Below are 20102 nucleotides of genomic sequence, written 5' to 3'. Positions count from 1 at the left end.
AAGTGATTGCAGCGTCTGAGTAAGTCCAGAGCTACTCAGAAACTGCAAAAAACTTTTTTGTGCCGTCGGTGGCAAAAGCGTTTGCACACTTGCACAGCTAAAATACACTCCCCCATAGGCGGCGACTATCTGATCGCAGCGCTGTAAAAAGTTGCTAGTGAGCGATCAACTCGGAATGACCCCCAGTGTACGATCTGGTTAATGGCTGCACAATATATCATTCCCAATGCCGCATCCGAAAGCATGGGGCTCAGCCACATCTTCAGATTGAGCAGCATGTAGTGCCGGCCAGAAAATGCGACGGACAATGCAGCGGGAGAGCAGATACACATGGGACAATATGAACGATTTATCATTTCAATCAGTCGGAATCAGGCATAGCGTTCAAAATATCATCTAGTGTGTACCCAGATTAACACCTTTTGTAACCTGCGGTAAAATAATATTGATTTTACATATAATATTTTACAGTTCTGTATTAAATCCAGACATAGTAATTTTACATAAATCCAAAAGAGCAATATGGTGCAGCTGACAAGCCTGCTATTAGACTAAAATGCAACAATGACTGCTGCTGATATGGGATAGTCTGTGTTGCATTTCACTGCCAGACAATGCCTGCGGCTGATAGTGCCTGTGTAGTGTTCCCAGAAGTGATGGTTCCTCAATAGTATTGCTTACTTACCTATTGTTACTAGGGGAGGATTTTAACAACCTCTCCAGTCTTTCTCAATGATTGACAGACGGCTTCCAATGTTAATGCTATGCATGGGGAGGAGACGCCCGTACGTGGAGTACAGAGGGGTCAGTAGTACACAATGCTGCTCAGCTATCCGGCTACAGATCCTCTCACAGAGTTACCTGGTGGTCTCCTCTCGCAGCAGCCTGTCTTTATCTGCCTGACGTGTCTTCCTCTTATTAATGTGCTGTGATGAGGACATTGCAGCATCACAGGGACCTGTATAACCAGTTCCCGGGGCCACCCGCGTGTCTTTAGAGGAAATGACTAAAGTGAATCATCCTCTAGCTGGGAGGGTTTTACGTATTGTCCTCTAGCCATTGTGTTATTGCCATATAGCGATCCCGTAGTGCGGAGCACAGCAGCAGCGATGTCTTTCCCTCCTATCCTGCAGCACAAGCCGGCGCTTCCCTCCAGGCTGCTGCTCAGCAAAGCCGCAGAGAGAGGAGCACCACCCCGGCACCCCTCACCTCTCGTCGGCACGAAGGGGACCGCAATGGACAAGGAGGACCTGTCGCGCTCTTGGCCGTCCGTCACTCTCCGGAGGCAGTTGGAGAGGAGGCACAGGGCTAGTGCCTCAAACCTCAGCCAGCCAGTAGACATTGTACATCCTGCCCGGCGCTTTCTGGGACAGGTTCCCAGAGGGATGACTCGCTCCTACGAGAGCATAATACAGCCTGGTCCAGCAGCTTTAACCCGGGCCAGACGGGAACTAGCCAAAGACCCCTCCAGGAGACCCCAGCAACAAGCACAGCTGGCCCACCCGGCGCAGGATCACATGGCTGCCATGCATCAGTGCTCCCAGAGGCTGCAGCCTCATCCTGAGCCCCCGCAGCCCGCAGACGTGCACTTCTCCCTGTGCCTGACACCCGAATCCATCCTGGTCATCCAGAAAAGGAACTTTGAGAAACAACTCGCCCAGCAGCAGCAGCGCAGTGCCCACTCCCGGAGGGTGTGCGCCGGGGGCAGCTGGCACCTTAGGTGTCCCAGGAGCCGCATGGAGCCCATACAGAGCAGCCCCCTGCAGCGATCGGCTCCAGATGTCAGTGAGCTAGTGAAAATATCGTTGCTGAACGAGCAACATCGCTACGATGATATGGAGTATGAAGACGAGTGCTGGCTGAGGGAGGGGGATGAGGGACTGGTGAGAAAGTGCACGGAGTGGCTGCAGGGGGTAGAGATGGCCGCAGGGAGAGACAGAAACCTCCAAGACAAGCTGCAGGCGCTGCCCCACCTCAACACATTCTGACATCGAAAACATATGCTGTATATAAATATATCAATACAAAGTTTCTATATTGCTCTACGCAGGACTCTTGTGTGAGTACGCAGACTGCCTTTCTGATGGACCTCAAGGCTGAAATGAAAATCAGTGAATCTTTTCTGTAAATGTAATTAGGGTCTCCACCACCATTAAAAATAATTTACAGCTTCCCCTAAGGGACACAGAGGAAAGTTTCATCTTACAAAAGCGACTAAACTACATCATTGTTTTAGTTATGGGGATTGTTGCTTTATTGCCCATTGGACGTTTGCAGCAAGGATTTCTCTTTGGAGTACAGGCTAAACCTGTTTTTATTTAACTTGGAGTCAACTGGCTTTTAATTGCCTTTGTGTAATGCACCATCGTGATCCATCAATGTGACTGGTCTCTAGTGTTGAGGACTGATGTTTCTGGGTGGGAGTGTGTGCCTTATTTTCTTTGATGTGTGTTAAAATACAAATACCAATCAAGTACGTTTTATTTGTTTCACTTTCACCCAATATTAAAAAAGTTCGATATTCTCTGCTGTCTGAGTCTCAGGCATATTCATTATCACTTCATTTCTACAAAAGTAGGTGAAAATGAACATTTTCACCTACTTTTGTAAAAATAAAGTTTTGGGTTCATTCATTATGAAGGTAACGCAGGAGATATAACAAATTTCGCCATCTACAGATGGCAAATGCTCCCGCACCCCCACTGCTTACCCATTGGAAGCAGTCCCGGCTTGTGAAGAGGGATCCATCCACCCCTGTCCGGCTTCTTCCGCCGCACTTAGGGGTCTATTCATGTAGAAAACGAAAACATAATTGCTACTTATCACTATACATCGCATCTCTTCGATGCGATGTATAGCTGTGATAAGTAGCAATTCATGTATACTCACCCTTCCGACGATGCGCTGCGGTGTCTGGGGCTCCTGCGGTGAGGTCTTCTCCAGCGGTCCCTCCTGCGATGCGCGGAGTCCAGCGGCGGGTCCCTTTGCGCATGCGCAGCTTGATGACCTCCCGGCAGGCCGCAGTGGTTGCTGGGAGGTCGGGGGGCGGAGCCAGCACGAGGTGCCGAGCAGCGATCAGGGAAGCATTGAGCTTCCCTGACGTCTCCGCACTACAGTTCAGGTTACGCCGTCCTCAGATGGCGAACCTGAACTCCATGGAGAAGCGGAAAGCAGAGCTTTCCGCACCTTCATGAATTGCACTCACCATACAAAGGTATGGTGATGCGATTCAGGCACAGAGCGGGGGTACCGCTGGAGAAGTCAGAGACTTCTCTACGGTAACCGGCTCTGTGAATTGCGGTAAGCAGAGAAAAGCCCTGTTTAACGCAAAACAGGGCTTTTCACTGCTGCATGAATAGACCCCTTAGTGCTAACCCTGACAAATTTTATTCACTGCTGTGGTGGCGCCCGCTTTGAGTCAGAATGTTAATTAACATGATGAATATGCCCCTCTGTGTTAAAATATATTCTTATTTGTCTATGAATAGAGTTTTATAAAAAAAAATTATATTGTTGAGTCCCAAAAATAATAATACATCTGTGCCACTTCCTCATCATAGGACCAATACAAAGCACTGCATTTCAGTTGGGGCTTTAAGAGTATCCATTGATTCCTGATAAAAAAAAAAATTGCTGAATGGAGAATCTCTGGCAACCAGTGATTGGCACCAGGCTTATGAAGAATTAGTCCCCCTGACTGGGAGTACTTGCTTTCATTTAGTTTCCATATTCATTTCTTGTGTTGTAGGGAAGAAAACTATTTCAAAAATTTTTTTTATATGAGAAAGCAATCATTTTTTTAATTGTGTGTTTTATTTGCAAATAAAATTATTAATATTGTATTATTTATAATTTATTTCCTATACATGACTGGAGGTATTTTGTACCTCAATGTATAGAATCATTATACCTGTAACTAAGATGTGTCAGTCATTGGATTTTTATTTTTTTATTCAAACTTTACTGTTTTGTTTTTTTCTGGACTTTTTTTTTTGCTGAAATAAATCTGTTTTTGCATAAGTGTACTATGAAACATAGGTCAAAGGTGAAGGGAAAACATTTTCAAGAGTCATCAGAAATTGCATTCAGATTAATAGGCCAACTTCATTCATTTTCCTAACATATGAGCAAGTTTTTCTCAAATACCAAATGTATAAAATATTTATATGTTTATATTGGAAATAAATAATATTTATGTTTTTAGCTTTTTATACATTTTTGCATATATCTTGTATTTAACCATGTGTGACATAAGAATGAAAATAAGTTCCAGGTTGTTTTGTTTCCCCTTTTGTCAACACTTATAGCGCCAAATGTTAACTACTATATAGCTAACAGTAACCGGCTAGCAAGCTTGGGACAGCTCGAGTAGAAAAGCCAAATCTCCATCTTTAATGGCTGTTTAGGAACAGCCATATGACATAATAAATATAGATAAGAAATGACCTGCTGTCACTGACAGACACCTTCCTAAGCAATTCAATTGTTGCTCTGTTCAAACAAAAAAAAAGCTGCCGAAGATGGCATTGCAGTTCGCGGCTCTGGGGGTGGCAAGCTTAAATGTGTGAAAAGTGACTTGTGGGCACCCAAATGGCACTTTTCACAATGCACCTATTAGCTTAGTCGGGCTAAACCTGAACTGTTTGGGCACGATGTGCGCAACAGAAAAAAATGTAATGCAATATCACGTCACTTTACAATGGAGATTGGGCGCAATAAAACTATTGAAATCCGCCCACAGAATTAAATCAAATTAGAGTTCGTTCAAATAACTATCATAGTTAAAATAATGATTCAGATATGTTGGAAGTCACCATAAAGATAACCGCTTCTTAGCATTATATATGTACACATTCAAGCCAATAACATATACAAGTAGTTTACATTCACAATAAATTTACCAATTTATTTAACTGGAACTCTGAATCCAGAGCTGTTTGTATCGAATACGTTGTTTTGCAATTACTTGGCCAATACCGTAATAATTCAGGAGACTAAATTGGCATATTCATATCATAAGTAGCAATTCCTTACAATTAACTCTGTTTAACAAGTTATCAGTTAACTCACTTCTAATCAGTGACTCTTTGGGGTCTATTCATACAGAATACGAAATCAGAATTGCTACTTATCACTATACATCGCATTGCTTCGATGCGATGCGATGTATAGCTGTAATAAGTAGCAATTCATGTATACTCACCCTTCCGACGATGCGCTGCGGTGTCTGGTGCTCCTGCGGTGAGGTCATCTCCAGCGGTCCTTCCCAGCGATGCGCGGGGTCCAGCGGCGGGTCCCTTTGCACATGCGCAGGGTGTTGACCTCCCGGCAGGCCGCAGTGGTTGCTGGGAGGTCGGGGGTGGAGCCAGCGCGAGGTTCAGAGCAGCGATCAGAGAAGCATTGAGCTTCCCTGATGTCTCCGCACCACAGTTCAGGTTACGCCGTCCTGAGATGGCGAACCTGAACTCCATGGAGAAGCGAAAGCAGAGCTTTCTGCATCTTCATGAATCGCACTCACCATACTTCTCCATGGTAACCGGCTCTGTGAATTGCAGTAGGCAGAGAAAAGCCCTGTTTAACGCAAAACAGGGCTTTTCTCTGCTGCATGAATAGACCCATTTGTCTTTAATTCCTCTCTTGCTATATACATGTTAAGGTAGTCTAAAGATAATTAAACTCAAAATATGTTATAACTTACTACTTTAGGACCTGCCCCAATCTCCCTACTGCAAGAGAGGGCAACTATACAAAGGATTTTTTTCAGCTCAGTAGCACCTTTCTGGTACTTGTAGGGTGACTGTGAAAATGTAAATTAGGATAATGATAATTGGCAGTCTTAGTACCTAGTGTAAGCTGTAGAATATCTGTATTCACTTGAAGGTAGCGTAATAACTAGTAGTTCATACATATATGCATGTATATTTGCTTCGTTTTTCATACACTTGATTCTGAATTGCCTGAAGGTGAGGTAATATGTATGAAACTTATGGATCCCGATGATTTAAGCAGTGCTTCTCAATGGCAAGTACTGTTTATCCTTCGCTGAAAGTTGAAGAGATATGATGTACAGTTGTAGGTAGAAAAGTGCCAGTATAACTTATCCCTACTGAGGGTATTATATAACAAGAGCTTATATTTGAAAGGGACTGCTTAGGCTGTTCTATAGAATTTATATCAGGCCTGATCAAGCAGTAATAATGTAACACTCTCTGATGAGACATACCGCTATCAGCAGGCTTTACAGTCACTGTAGTACAGGGGCTGAAGGGTCCCCTGAATCTAGGCTTACCACATCCCTTTAATTCTGGACACATTAATTACACAGGTTCTGTGGCTGACTTTAAGACTCCATTTCACCTGGTTTTAATCAGCAACAGAACCTGTGTAATTAATATGTGTCCAGAATTAAAGGGATGAGGTGGTAACCCTACTTGACTCCTAATGATTTGTATCAGGAACACTCTGTCTGTGAGGGTTTACAGATACCAGCTAGCTGTATAGAGTCACTTTTCTGTACATTGCACAGTCTGTCACCAGTACTTAGTAAGAGCTGACAGCTGGAGTATGGTGATGTTATGTAAGGCTCTGGTAGACATGCATTGACACACCTCTCCAGTCGCTTGCTCCGAGTCTCCTGCTGTGAAAGCCTGTCAGTAGTGAATCACCTCCCTTCTTCCGGTTGCTTCGGTCCAGAGAGTTGTCTCTTTGGCTGTCACCTACTAATTGCCTTTTAGGCATAATGGACTGCCTCTCAGTGCCTGCCGCCAAGCACAGGAAGCTGAGGGAAAGTACTGCTGCTCTGTCCTCCAACACAGCGCTGTTGCTTCACTTCACTCACTGGGAAATATTGGGACTCACGTACCCCTGCAAAGCAGGTCCGTTCCCTCAAAAATGTACCTCAGACTTCCTCCTGGGTGTTGGGGAGGGCTGGTATTTATAGACTCTGATTGACTTAACTGTCCACCTCAGTCAGCTGTAGCTGATTCTAGCAGCTTCTATGTGTGACCTGCTGCTGGCTCACCCCTCCATCACGCACTCCTCGACACAATTAATAAACAACATCATTATGAATATTTACCACTATATATGTGTAATTCTATGCATATCTTTACATGAACATATATTTCTCTTAGGACCCAACACAGGTAGGTACACTTAGTATCTGGGGTACCACAATGTCTATGATAGCAACTTTTCATTGTACCTCCTGCCAGCAACCACAATGCAGCATCACACACCTTGGTTGTTAGCAATTAGACTTAACCATAGTGCCAAAGAAGAACAATTGCATAGAGTTGCCCCATGGTCCCCCAAAAAGGTTGAGCTACTATGCTTCGGGTTGTTGTACAGCTTTAAAGCCAGCATTTTCTTTGATGTGTTTCTTCTAAACTGAGTTACAAGTAAAAATAAATCTATATATATTTTAAGAAGAAAAATAAAATGTTTCCCATTTGTTCAAGAAATCTGAAGTAAAATGCCAGGGAAAAAAAATGGTGGCAAAATGAAAAAATAAAACATTCACTCAAATTTCTTAATATTCAAATGTAATTACATCTTACATTACATATACATGTTAAATGTTGATTAAAAAAAAGTAATGTAGGGGGGTGTGGCCTGCTGCCTGACTGACTGGTTGAGTCCCAGGGGAGCTCGTGCAGATAACTCACAATAAAACCCTTATTGGCAGCCCACCCGGAGTATTTACACACTCAGAGGCTCTATAATATTACCCTGAGCCTTATTGATTGCAGAGGGACAGCTGCGGAGCCGGGGAGCAGGTATATCCTGCTCTTGCAGGTTGCGGCCTACCTCTTGTACTGAAGCCGGGGCCTAGATTTGGTTTCCTCCCGGCCGGACATCCGAAGCCTCCGGGAGCCGGGTAATCGTGATCGGCCCCCGCCACCACTGCTTTCACCCTCTACCCACCTAAGCCGGGAGCCGAGCAGCAGCGCCCGTGTCCCTGTGGCCGGGCGCCGGGAGCTGTGAAGGGCCGCGGAAGCACCCGCGATCGTCCGGTGGCGGCGGCCATCTTGGTGGAGGCACGGACCGGCGCGCGGATAAAGCGCTCCCACGGACGACCTCTTTGCCTGCACGCCTCGCGGGGGGGACTGGGGTCTAGCTGGGGGGATCAGCAGTGGCTTCCAGAGGTGGGGACCCCTGTGCTAGCACCATATCCCACGGATCAACAGCGGCGGCCATATTGGAGGTGGCAGAGGGGAGCTAGCTGCTGCTAATGCTGCTGTACACCAAATATAATCCAGCCGATTCACACCACGGTGTCTCCCTTGTTATTTGCAAGCCCCTACACCACCCTGTCGACCCGAGCTGGGCCAAACTGGGAGCTTTGTGATACGGAGCTGGAGAGAGAGCATATGACCGGTACCCCCGCTTTGTCCTCCCGTACGTGTAATCCGTGCTTTCTGGATCCCGCAGTCTTGCACCTATTGCCAACAACTACAATATACATGGTGCGTCTCCACTGGGAGGACATGTCTTTCTAACACCATGTCTACCACACCGTCGCTTCCTGCCTGAATAACCATTCGCTACGGTCATCCTCTCTTTATCTCTATGATCTACTAATCCCCCTCGGGACATCCCGACATGCCGCCAAAGAAGTCGAAGGGATCTAAATCTGCTCCGCAAGTGAATTTCTTTGGGTCCTCCTCCTCCGGTAACAAGGCCCGCACATCCCTTCCCTCACCGACTCTGGCTCAACCATCTCAAACAACTTCATCAAAGTTAAACAACCCGGCTAACGCTGCACAAGCTGATATGGATTCTCTAGATGGTCCGGTCACGCTACGTTCTATTCATTCCTTGTTAGCCTCTTTCAAGTCTGACATTTCGGCCGAGCTTAGATCTAACATACAAGCTCTTCGTTCTGATATCTCTGAAATTGGTGACAGGACGGACCACATTGAGCATAAGATGGAGGAACTGGTCGCATCACACAATGATTTGATCACCGCACACGACTCTCTCTTAGAGGAAGTCTCCCACATTCGAGACAAAACTACGGATTTAGAGGACCGCTCGCGTAGGAATAACATCAAAATAAGAGGCATCCCTGAGGATGTTTCTAATGCTGACCTATATGACTACGCCACTGCTCTTTTCCATAAATTGTTACCGGATGCTTTACTACCTGATCTTCTGATCGACAGAATACATAGACTCCCAAAGTCTAGGCAGGCTCCTGCCCAAGCCTCTCGAGACACACTTCTCAGGGTCCACTTTTTCCACATTAAGGAAAAGATCTTGCGTGCTGCAATGCCTTCTCCACCTACGGCGACCTGTCTGGACTCTCTACAACTTTTTCAGGATCTATCCCCAGCGACTATGGCTAAAAGGCGATCATTCTCCGCGATTACGTCAGCCTTACGGAAAGCTACAATCCAATATAAGTGGGGATTCCCCACGAAGCTAATAGTGCTACGTAATGGTACTACCACTGTTATCAACAACCCTGAGGATGGGCCTAAAATTCTGAAAAATTGGGACATCCTACTCGATATACAACCTCCTCCCTCCGCTACGTCACCGAAACGAATTGCCCAAGACTGGACATTAGCTCCGGGCTGAAGCCTGACTTGGACTAACAATAAGATAACTATTATTTAACCTTCTTTCTTACAGGTTTATCTGTGTTTATGTGTTTATTACACTATAGGCTATGCTATTTGCCTGATGTTCCATTGTTTCCGTTACTCTTAGGTTGAGATAGAACTGTTCTTGATTTAATTATATAGCAAATGTCCGTTTCTTCTTATTTTAGGATGACCTTGCTTACCTTACTTTATTTTTGCGAATGATAATTACCTGCTAAGTATGCTCTGGTTTGGAAGCGACGGTGGGTATTTTTGGCTGACACGCCACCCACCCGTCTTTGCTCGTCACGATACCCATGTGACGGGACCTCTAGCTCCTTTATGGATGCTATTTCTGTTTTTCTCCCCTGTTTTATTTTTTGTTTTATTTTCTCTTTCCATGTTCTTTTCTTTACTGATGCTGACTTTGCTTCTTTCCTCTTAGAGGGCTATGCCGTTGTGTATTGCATTTTGACGCGATTGTTACTGATGCTTTTTGCTGTTTTATGTATCACTCTGTCGTACCTCCCCACATGGCCACCTTTTTAAGTCTTAATGTCAAAGGGCTCAATTCACCCCATAAGAGGCGTTTGGCTCTGAAATACTTTGCTGATAACAGAGCAGACGTAGTAGCTATACAGGAATCTCACTTCCCACTCCACTCTCCCCCACAGTTTTCCAATACCAATTACCCAGTTCATTATGTCTCTTGTGGGCCGTTTAAAAGAAATGGTGTCGCTATACTCTTCCATAAATCGTGCTCTTTCCAATTGGAGGGTAAGTGGGTAGATGGCAATGGCAGATATCTGATCCTAGTGGGGAAATTGCGGAATAGATATGTTACTCTGGTTTCCCTCTACGCCCCTAATTCCAATCAACCCCGGTTTCTGAAATCCTTTCTTCAAAAGTTGTATAGGGTTAGGAAAGGTGCGACTTTTCTTATGGGTGACTTTAATTTGGCTCCGGACCCTAATTTAGACAAATCCTCGAAACTTGATAAACAATCTGCCAACGCGGCTAAATCCCTGGCCTCCTCCTTCTCACACTTACTAACCGAATTCGATCTATATGACGCTTGGAGGGTTAGGAATATTGGCGCCAGAGACTACACATTTTATTCGGCAGTGCACAGATCCTATTCTAGGATCGATTTGCTCCTGACGGATAAATGGACATTACAATCGATCCCTACCGTTAAAATTTTGCCGATTTCATGGTCAGATCATGCACCTTTAATTTGGTCTTGGTCATGCAACCCGCCTACCCCCCCTCCACGCTCTTGGAGGTTGCGGGATTACATTTTGAAAGATGAGGACGGAGTCTCTATATTACGTGAGGCCTTGTCTTCTTATCTGGCCACTAATAACCCCGCTGATACCTCTATTTCTAATCACTGGTGTGCCCTTAAGGCAGTCCTGAGAGGTGCAGCTATCCATGCTTCAGCTCATATAGCGCGCCGTGACCAGGAAGTTCAGTTAGCCTATGAGCTAGAGGTGACGACGTTAGAAACTAAACATAAACAGTCCCCTACCGACGATCTCACTCTCGCGTCTTTGACTGAAGCGAAGAGGAAATTGAACAATCTGTACCTTCTACACGTACAAAGAGCACTCTCCAACCTAAACCAAAAATATTATATGTTAGGCAATAGGGCTGGTAAACTATTGGCGCGGAAACTTAGAGGGAAAAATCTCATCAACAGAATTAAATATTTGACTAACCCAGATGGCTCGCAGTCCCTGAACCCCAAAGATATTGCAAACCAATTTGCTTCTTACTATAGGAAACTATACAACCTTAAACATGACTCCCGCACCCCACAACCTTCCTTGCAGCTTATACGGTCCTTCCTAGATTCCATTAATCTGCCTTCCATTTCCCCCGATGATGCTTCCACACTCTGCACACCCTGGACTGAGAGAGAAATCCAGACCGCTCTAAAAGCCCTCAAAAAGGACAAGGCACCCGGCCCAGATGGGTTTATTAATCTCTTTTACATTACCTTTCAAGATACACTCTCCCCACTTCTTCTTAATTTGTACAATGACGCCTCCTCTAACCCTTTCCCTGGAGAAATGTTGGAGGCACAGGTGATAACGATTCTCAAACCTGGCAAGAACCCATCTCTCTGCGCAAACTATAGACCCATAGCACTTTTGAATACAGATATTAAGTTGTATGCCAAACTGCTTGCAAATAGATTGAATCCATTGATCCCCACTTTGATACATCAAGATCAAGTGGGTTTCACTATCGGTCGCCAAGCTCCTGATAACACCAGGAGAGTCTTCTCCCTTCTAGAAGCACACGCCACACTTCGGGAGCCCCTATTACTGCTCTCTCTTGATGCGGAGAAAGCTTTCGATAGGATTCATTGGTCATACATGTCCGAAGTTCTTGCCAGATTTGGGTTTGTGGGACAGTTTTTACAAAATGTCCTACGCCTATACACACATCCCTCAGCGCGCGTTTTTAGCAATGGGTTTTTATCCGATCCTTTCCCCATCACCAACGGCACTCGCCAGGGATGCCCACTCTCACCCTTAATTTTCATTCTAGCTATAGAACCTCTGGCAGAGAAAATTAGGTCGTCTACCCATGTTAGCGGAGTTTATATAGGTCCCACGCAACACAAGATCTGCCTGTTTGCAGATGACGTTCTGTTATTTGTAACTAAACCTGAATCCTCTCTCCCAGCTATCCAAGATATACTTCAGGCTTACTCCAACGTCTCCTACTATAAAATGAATAAGGCTAAAACAGAGGCATTAGCTTTTGACATCGAACCGATCCCACTCCAATCCCTACAATCTACATATCCCTATGCCTGGCAAGACTCCTCCCTTCAATACCTTGGGATCAGGATCCCCTCCAGATCCCATTCCGCGGTGGACTGTAACTACCTTCCTCTCCTAGACCATTTCAAAGTCCTCACTAAACAGTGGACGAATTACGAAATTTCTTGGTTGGGACGACTTTCATCAATTAAAATGATGCTCCTCCCTAAAATTCTTTACCTGTTTAGAGCCATACCTTACTTAGTCTCGCTTGCTCTCCTTAATAAATTCTATACTGTCATGTCTACTTTTATTTGGAAGGGTAAAAAACCTAGGATAGCTAGAACTCGCTTGTTTAGATCTAAAAGTAGCGGAGGTCTTGCTTTCCCTAACCTTGAACTTTACCAGCATGCGTGTCTCCTTGATCAGTTGAGGGACTGGCTCCGGACAGGGTCCGTAAAACCCTGGGTAGAAATTGAAAAACATATGTGCTCTGATTTTCCTCTTCCAGACCTAATCTGGGTCAAACCTTCTCATAGACCACCTTCTACTAAACTTATGAGAAGTGTAGTTAGTTCTCTTAAAGTGTGGGACAGACTAGTTACTAATCTGGGTGACTGCCCGCTGCCCTCCTCACACCTATCCATTTTAGCGATTGCTAAACTGCTCCCAGACCTCTCTTTGCGGAACTGGCGGGAGCTTGGCGTTCAGCTGGTCAGGGATTTATACGATAATACAGGGCTTAAAACTTTCCTGCAGTTACAATCCCAATATTTGATACCGTCAAAGGACTTCTATAAGTATCTACGGATCCGACATTGGATAATGGCGAATATACCTGATCCTCTCTCCTCCCCTACCCCCCCTCCGCATATCTTGAGTAACCTCTCCTCTATACATCACAAAGGCGGTATATCTCAGTGGTATGTTACACTCCTCTCTCCATACAACGATATGAAATTACATATTCAAGAGCGATGGGAGACAGAATTTAGTATCACTCTGACAGATCAGGAATGGGAAAATATTTTCATGAATATTTTTAAAATGTCTCGGTGCATCAACCACACTGAAATGATGTTCAAACTAATCCATGGCCTTTATCACACACCAGACAAACTTCATAGGATTTGGCCTGATTCCTCTAAATTCTGTTGGAGAAATTGTGGGATAGAGGGTACTTTAATACACATATTCTGGTCATGTCCGGTTATTAGGCCGCTTTGGACGGAGGTTTTTGGACTAATTGAAAAGGTCACAAAGGTAATCCTCCCTCACCGTCCTGAGATTGTGCTCTTGCATTATTTCCCTCCCTATGTACCCTCTGAACACTCTTATGTTATAGGTCATATTCTCATAGCTACTAGGGCCGCCATTGCACAATATTGGAAAAGAACAGATCCACCGCGCTTGTCCAAAATTATAGCGTCAATACAGCGCAATTTTGAAATGGAAACTATGAACGTTAAATACTCCCTAGCTCCTCAATCCCCCTTACTGAAATGGTTGCCTTGGTTTGATTATTATTCCTCCTGTGTTGCCCTCCGAACTGCCTTGTCTCGTAATGTGTGACTATTTAACTTATCTGTCGTCAGGAACGGATGAAATACTGAGATCGAGCCCTCCTGACATAGCCCGAGTAGGGCTAACTGTCGAAGGATAGACCATGCACATGAGCCTTTAATGTTTTCCCTCAGTATCTGCCTACTATTTAGTTCAGAATGTACATATTTATGCGCAGGTCTCTACATTTTACCTGAAATACTGACGGTCAGCATCTCCCCTATTTTGTGTTTCTCTCTCTCTCTATCTCCTATTTTCCTCCTTTCCTCTATTCTCTTTTTGTTTCTGATTTTCACATTTTTTAGTATTATTACTTTACTACCATGTATTATGGTTTGCAGACGGGCTACCACTGTGTTATTGGCTTTATTTGTATTCAAATCGTTGTGTATGCCCTGTATTGAAAATCTTCTTTAATAAAATTTCTTCAGATAAAAAAAAAAAAAAAAAAAAGTAATGTAGTTGTTTAGTAATCAAAAATATCTACTGTATACAAATATCTATTGTATAAACAACAATAATCTATTTTGTGGAAATCCAAACCTATACATGTGTATATTTGATTTACTGTATGCCATCACTACTGCCTTGATCACCGAAAAATGTATTGTGGCACTGAAGTGTATTTCTGTTTCACTTATAGTGAGCGTTATACCCCTTTTCCACTTGCTCAAAAAACACGGGTAAATGCACGGGGGCGCGCATTTACCCGTGTTTTTTGCAAGTGGAAAAGGGTAAACCCGGATCAAGTGACCCGTGAATCCTACCCGTCTATCTACCAGGGTAGGACACGGGAATGATCCGGGTAGGGTTGTAGGGTAAACGGGAGCCGTGTCGATGCGACACGGCTCCCGTTTACACTGTATGGAAGGGCGGCGCTGGGAGATCATGTGATCTCCCTGCGCCGCCCCTGCGCGTCACTAGAAGCGTCACCAACCCGGCATATGCCGGGTTGTGACTGCTGATGGGAAAGGGGCCGAGCACGGGTCGCAGCAGGGGGCAGCTCCCGTGTCAGGCTCCCGGCTGCGACCCGTGCTCGTAGGTGGAAAAGGGGTATAATATAAAATAGCACAAGTGGAAACAAATAATAATGGTCATCTTTAAAAATCACTGATGATTTTGCTGAATACAATGGCCATTGCCTGTTTCACATAAACAGATGCTCAATGCCCAATGCCTGTTTTACATAAACAGAAGTTTAACGGCCATTGCCTATTTCACATAAACAGAAGCTTAACGGCCATTGCCTGTTTCACATAAATAGATGCTCAAAAATACACTTCAAGATATCCTATATAATAAAAGGCAAACACTGCTCCTAACCTCTCTGGGGGGAATAAAAGTGTTTGGCACACCGGCGGCCACTAGATGGTTAATTCTTTCATTTAGACAGGCTGGTAATTAGATTATAAAGACAGAAAAAAAATGATTTATGATATTGTACACAAACTTGACTTATATGAATATTAACCATTCATTTATTTTGCTACTAATACGATTTAAATTTGAAATTGGATGTTTATTTTCAAAAAATTCAAGCATAATATTTGAAATAATTTTGAAACCTTTATATAACTTAATTTTAATTATTATATAATGACATTATATCATTACATTTTAATTAGTATAATACACATTACTATGATAGCTATTTTTATGGTTATGTTTTTGAGCAATAGGGTAGGACCTGCAGTAAAGTGTGGTCACTTGTTGGGGGCTCCAGGTTTAAGTGCATTGATCAATACATAAATTAAAACTCCATTATTGTTAGCAATTATAGTGAGTGCAGATCCCCTGTGATTTATATTTATATAATGTGAGGAGACAAACAATGGTAAATGCTCGACCATTCCTGTAGATGATTATGTTTCAGGTGCTGGAAAGGGGGAGGGGTCACAGACAAATAGACAGAGAAGGGGTTTGCAAATCCCACCACTACATTTCCCTTCAGCACACTAAAAAATTACCTGAACCTATCTGGTACAGGTTGAGTATCCCATATCCAAATATCCGAAATACGGAATATTCCGAAATACGGACTTTTTTGAGCGAGAGGGAGATAGTGAAACTTGTTTTCTGATGGCTCAATGTACACAAACTTTGTTTAATACACACAGTTATTAAAAATATTGTATTAAATGACCTTCAGACTGTGTATATAAGGTGTATATGAAACATAAATGAATTGTGTGAATGTAGACACACTTTGTTTAATGCACAAAGTTATAAAAAATACTGGCTAAAATTACCTTCAGGCTGTGTGTATAAGGTGCATATAAAACATAAATGCATTCTGTGCTTAGATTTAGGTTCCATTGCCATGATATCTCATTATGGTATGCAATTATTCCAAAATACGGAAAAATCCAATATCCAAAATACCTCTGGTCCCAAGCATTTTGGATAAGGGATACTCAACCTGTAATAGAAATTCAGAGAATTAGTTTACACATGTTTGCAAACACATGTTTAAGCTGCTGCTCCACTTCACGGCTTCTCTGATGTGAGTAGTCCTAACACTACACAATGGCAGTGCCCACATAGGGTCATGTAATTTGTCACAGTAGGCCTCATGATAAAGGCTATTACTAAAACACATCCAGACAGAAAGCTAACTTACCCAGGAGCCACCCCAGGATCTCCTATTGGCACTACAAGGTACAGCATGCCTTCCAAATGCTGCTCTCATTCAATGCCTCTCGCACACAAGCAGACAAACAATGGTAAATGCTCGATCATTCCTGGAGGTAATTATGTATCTACTGTGTTTGTTATATCTATTGTTAACACATATAGCTATACTGAGTATTTCTTTGTATTGCTAGTCCAGTGCAGTTTTATGGTGTATAATTTCTGCATGGCACATTTGTGACTATATATATGTGTGTGTGCATGTAGCTGCTGTGTGGCTGCCATATCGGGTATTTCACTCAGCGTGCTACTCTTATATTCCATAACCTGAGGGGGCTAAGTGTTATAAGGTTTTCTATATAATATAGGTTTTTCCACAAGATATACTTGCTGTGTATTTTTCTTTGTGATTTATAATCACCATATATCTCTTGGATTCCCGGTTTGTGCTGACACAGTCACACTTCACTGGGAGTTCTTGCTAGGTATATCGCTGCTAAGAATTGTACCAGGTTGCCCAATATTGTGCTTCTTGTTATGTCAGCTACATGAGGAAATGGAGCTGGGGCTTCTCCCACATTACGTGGTGGTGATGCTGCAGACATTTTGGAGGAAAATTTGGCAGCAGAGAGTTCAGGTTCAGGGGGTTCCTTACCCCCCAGTGGGTCTGTAGCACCGGGGGCAACAAATGACCCACCTTGGGCTACCTTTTCCATGCTGTTAAACACGCTTGTAACTAAATTGGCACCCCCTGTGGGACCACCTGTGCCAATGCAGCAGTTTATGGTAGAGATGAGCGGGTTCGGTTTCTCTGAATCCGAACCCGCCAGAACTTCATGTTTTTTTTCACGGGTCCGAGCGACTCGGATCTTCCCGCCTTGCTCGGTTAACCCGAGCGCGCCCGAACGTCATCATGACGCTGTCGGATTCTCGCGAGGCTCGGATTCTATCGCGAGACTCGGATTCTATATAAGGAGCCGCGCGTCGCCGCCATTTTCACATGTGCATTGAGATTGATAGGGAGAGGACGTGGCTGGCGTCCTCTCCGTTTAGAATAGATTAGAGAGACACTTGATTTACTAATTTTGGGGAGCATTAGGAGTACTCAGTACAGTGCAGAGTTTTGCTGATAGTGACCAGTGACCACCAGTTTTATTTATAATCCGTTCTCTGCCTGAAAAAAGCGATACACAGCACACAGTGACTCAGTCACATACCATATCTGTGTGCACTGCTCAGGCTCAGGCCAGTGTGCTGCATCATCTATTATCTATATATAATATTATATATATCTGTCTGACTGCTCAGCTCACACAGCTTATAATTGTGGGGGAGACTGGGGAGCACTACTGCAGTGCCAGTTATAGGTTATAGCAGGAGCCAGGAGTACATAATATATTATATAGTGAGTGACCACCAGACACACAGTGCAGTTTATTTAATATATCCGTTCTCTGCCTGAAAAAAGCGATACACACAGTGACTCAGTCAGTCACATACCATATCTGTGTGCACTGCTCAGGCTCAGGCCAGTGTGCTGCATCATCTATATATATTATATATCTGTCTGACTGCTCAGCTCACACAGCTTATAATTGTGGGGGAGACTGGGGAGCACTACTGCAGTGCCAGTTATAGGTTATAGCAGGAGCCAGGAGTACATAATATTATATTAAAATTAAACAGTGCACACTTTTGCTGCAGGAGTGCCACTGCCAGTGTGACTAGTGACCAGTGACCTGACCACCAGTATATATAATATTAGTAGTATACTATCTCTTTATCAACCAGTCTATATTAGCAGCAGACACAGTACAGTGCGGTTGTTCACGGCTGTGGCTACCTCTGTGTCGGCACTCGGCAGCCCGTCCATAATTGTATATACCACCTAACCGTGGTTTTTTTTTCTTTCTTTATACATACATACTAGTTACGAGTATACTATCTCTTTATCAACCAGTCTATATATTAGCAGCAGACACAGTACAGTGCGGTAGTTCACGGCTGTGGCTACCTCTGTGTCGGCACTCGGCAGCCCGTCCATAATTGTATATACCACCTAACCGTGGTTTTTTTTTCTTTCTTTATACATACATACTAGTTACGAGTATACTATCTCTTTATCAACCAGTCTATATATTAGCAGCAGACACAGTACAGTGCGGTAGTTCACGGCTGTGGCTACCTCTGTGTCGGCACTCGGCAGCCCGTCCATAATTGTATATACCACCTAACCGTGGTTTTTTTTTCTTTCTTTATACATACATACTAGTTACGAGTATACTATCTCTTTATCAACCAGTCTATATATTAGCAGCAGACACAGTACAGTGCGGTAGTTCACGGCTGTGGCTACCTCTGTGTCGGCACTCGGCAGCCCGTCCATAATTGTATATACCACCTAACCGTGGTTTTTTTTTCTTTCTTTATACATACATACTAGTTACGAGTATACTATCTCTTTATCAACCAGTCTATATATTAGCAGCAGACACAGTACAGTGCGGTAGTTCACGGCTGTGGCTACCTCTGTGTCGGCACTCGGCAGCCCGTCCATAATTGTATATACCACCTAACCGTGGTTTTTTTTTCTTTCTTTATACATACATACTAGTTACGAGTATACTATCTCTTTATCAACCAGTCTATATATTAGCAGCAGACACAGTACAGTGCGGTAGTTCACGGCTGTGGCTACCTCTGTGTCGGCACTCGGCAGCCCGTCCATAATTGTATATACCACCTAACCGTGGTTTTTTTTTCTTTCTTTATACATACATACTAGTTACGAGTATACTATCTCTTTATCAACCAGTCTATATATTAGCAGCAGACACAGTACAGTGCGGTAGTTCACGGCTGTGGCTACCTCTGTGTCGGCACTCGGCAGCCCGTCCATAATTGTATATACCACCTAACCGTGGTTTTTTTTTCTTTCTTTATACATACATACTAGTTACGAGTATACTATCTCTTTATCAACCAGTCTATATATTAGCAGCAGACACAGTACAGTGCGGTAGTTCACGGCTGTGGCTACCTCTGTGTCGGCACTCGGCAGCCCGTCCATAATTGTATATACCACCTAACCGTGGTTTTTTTTTCTTTCTTTATACATACATACTAGTTACGAGTATACTATCTCTTTATCAACCAGTCTATATATTAGCAGCAGACACAGTACAGTGCGGTAGTTCACGGCTGTGGCTACCTCTGTGTCGGCACTCGGCAGCCCGTCCATAATTGTATATACCACCTAACCGTGGTTTTTTTTTCTTTCGTTATACATACATACTAGTTACGAGTATACTATCTCTTTATCAACCAGTCTATATTAGCAGCAGACACAGTACAGTGCGGTAGTTCACGGCTGTGGCTACCTCTGTGTCGGCACTCGGCAGCCCGTCCATAATTGTATATACCACCTAACCGTGGTTTTTTTTTCTTTCTTTATACATACATACTAGTTACGAGTATACTATCTCTTTATCAACCAGTCTATATATTAGCAGCAGACACAGTACAGTGCGGTAGTTCACGG

The 20102-nt window shown here is 43.8% G+C and overlaps 1 protein-coding gene across 1 annotated transcript; it reads left to right on the top strand.

Moving 5' to 3' along the window:
- The first annotated feature begins 790 nt into the window (after window positions 1–790).
- Window positions 791–4136, top strand: PRR18 (proline rich 18). Its single transcript, XM_063919744.1, has one exon. The coding sequence runs from the start codon at window positions 1110–1112 to the stop codon at window positions 1986–1988; it is 879 nt and encodes a 292-aa protein (XP_063775814.1). The 5' UTR covers window positions 791–1109; the 3' UTR covers window positions 1989–4136.
- Window positions 4137–20102: the final 15966 nt, after the last annotated feature.

This window comes from Pseudophryne corroboree, chromosome 4 (assembly GCF_028390025.1).
Source record: "Pseudophryne corroboree isolate aPseCor3 chromosome 4, aPseCor3.hap2, whole genome shotgun sequence".
NCBI lineage: Eukaryota > Metazoa > Chordata > Amphibia > Anura > Myobatrachidae > Pseudophryne > Pseudophryne corroboree.
The sequence above is the reverse complement of the archived record's forward strand: the minus strand, read 5'-3'. Positions and strand labels throughout refer to the sequence as shown.

What these genes read in the sequence shown, in the direction of transcription:
- PRR18 (XM_063919744.1), top strand. Translation starts at nt 1,110, where the DNA reads ATGTCTTTCCCTCCTATCCTGCAGCACAAGCCGGCGCTTCCCTCCAGG.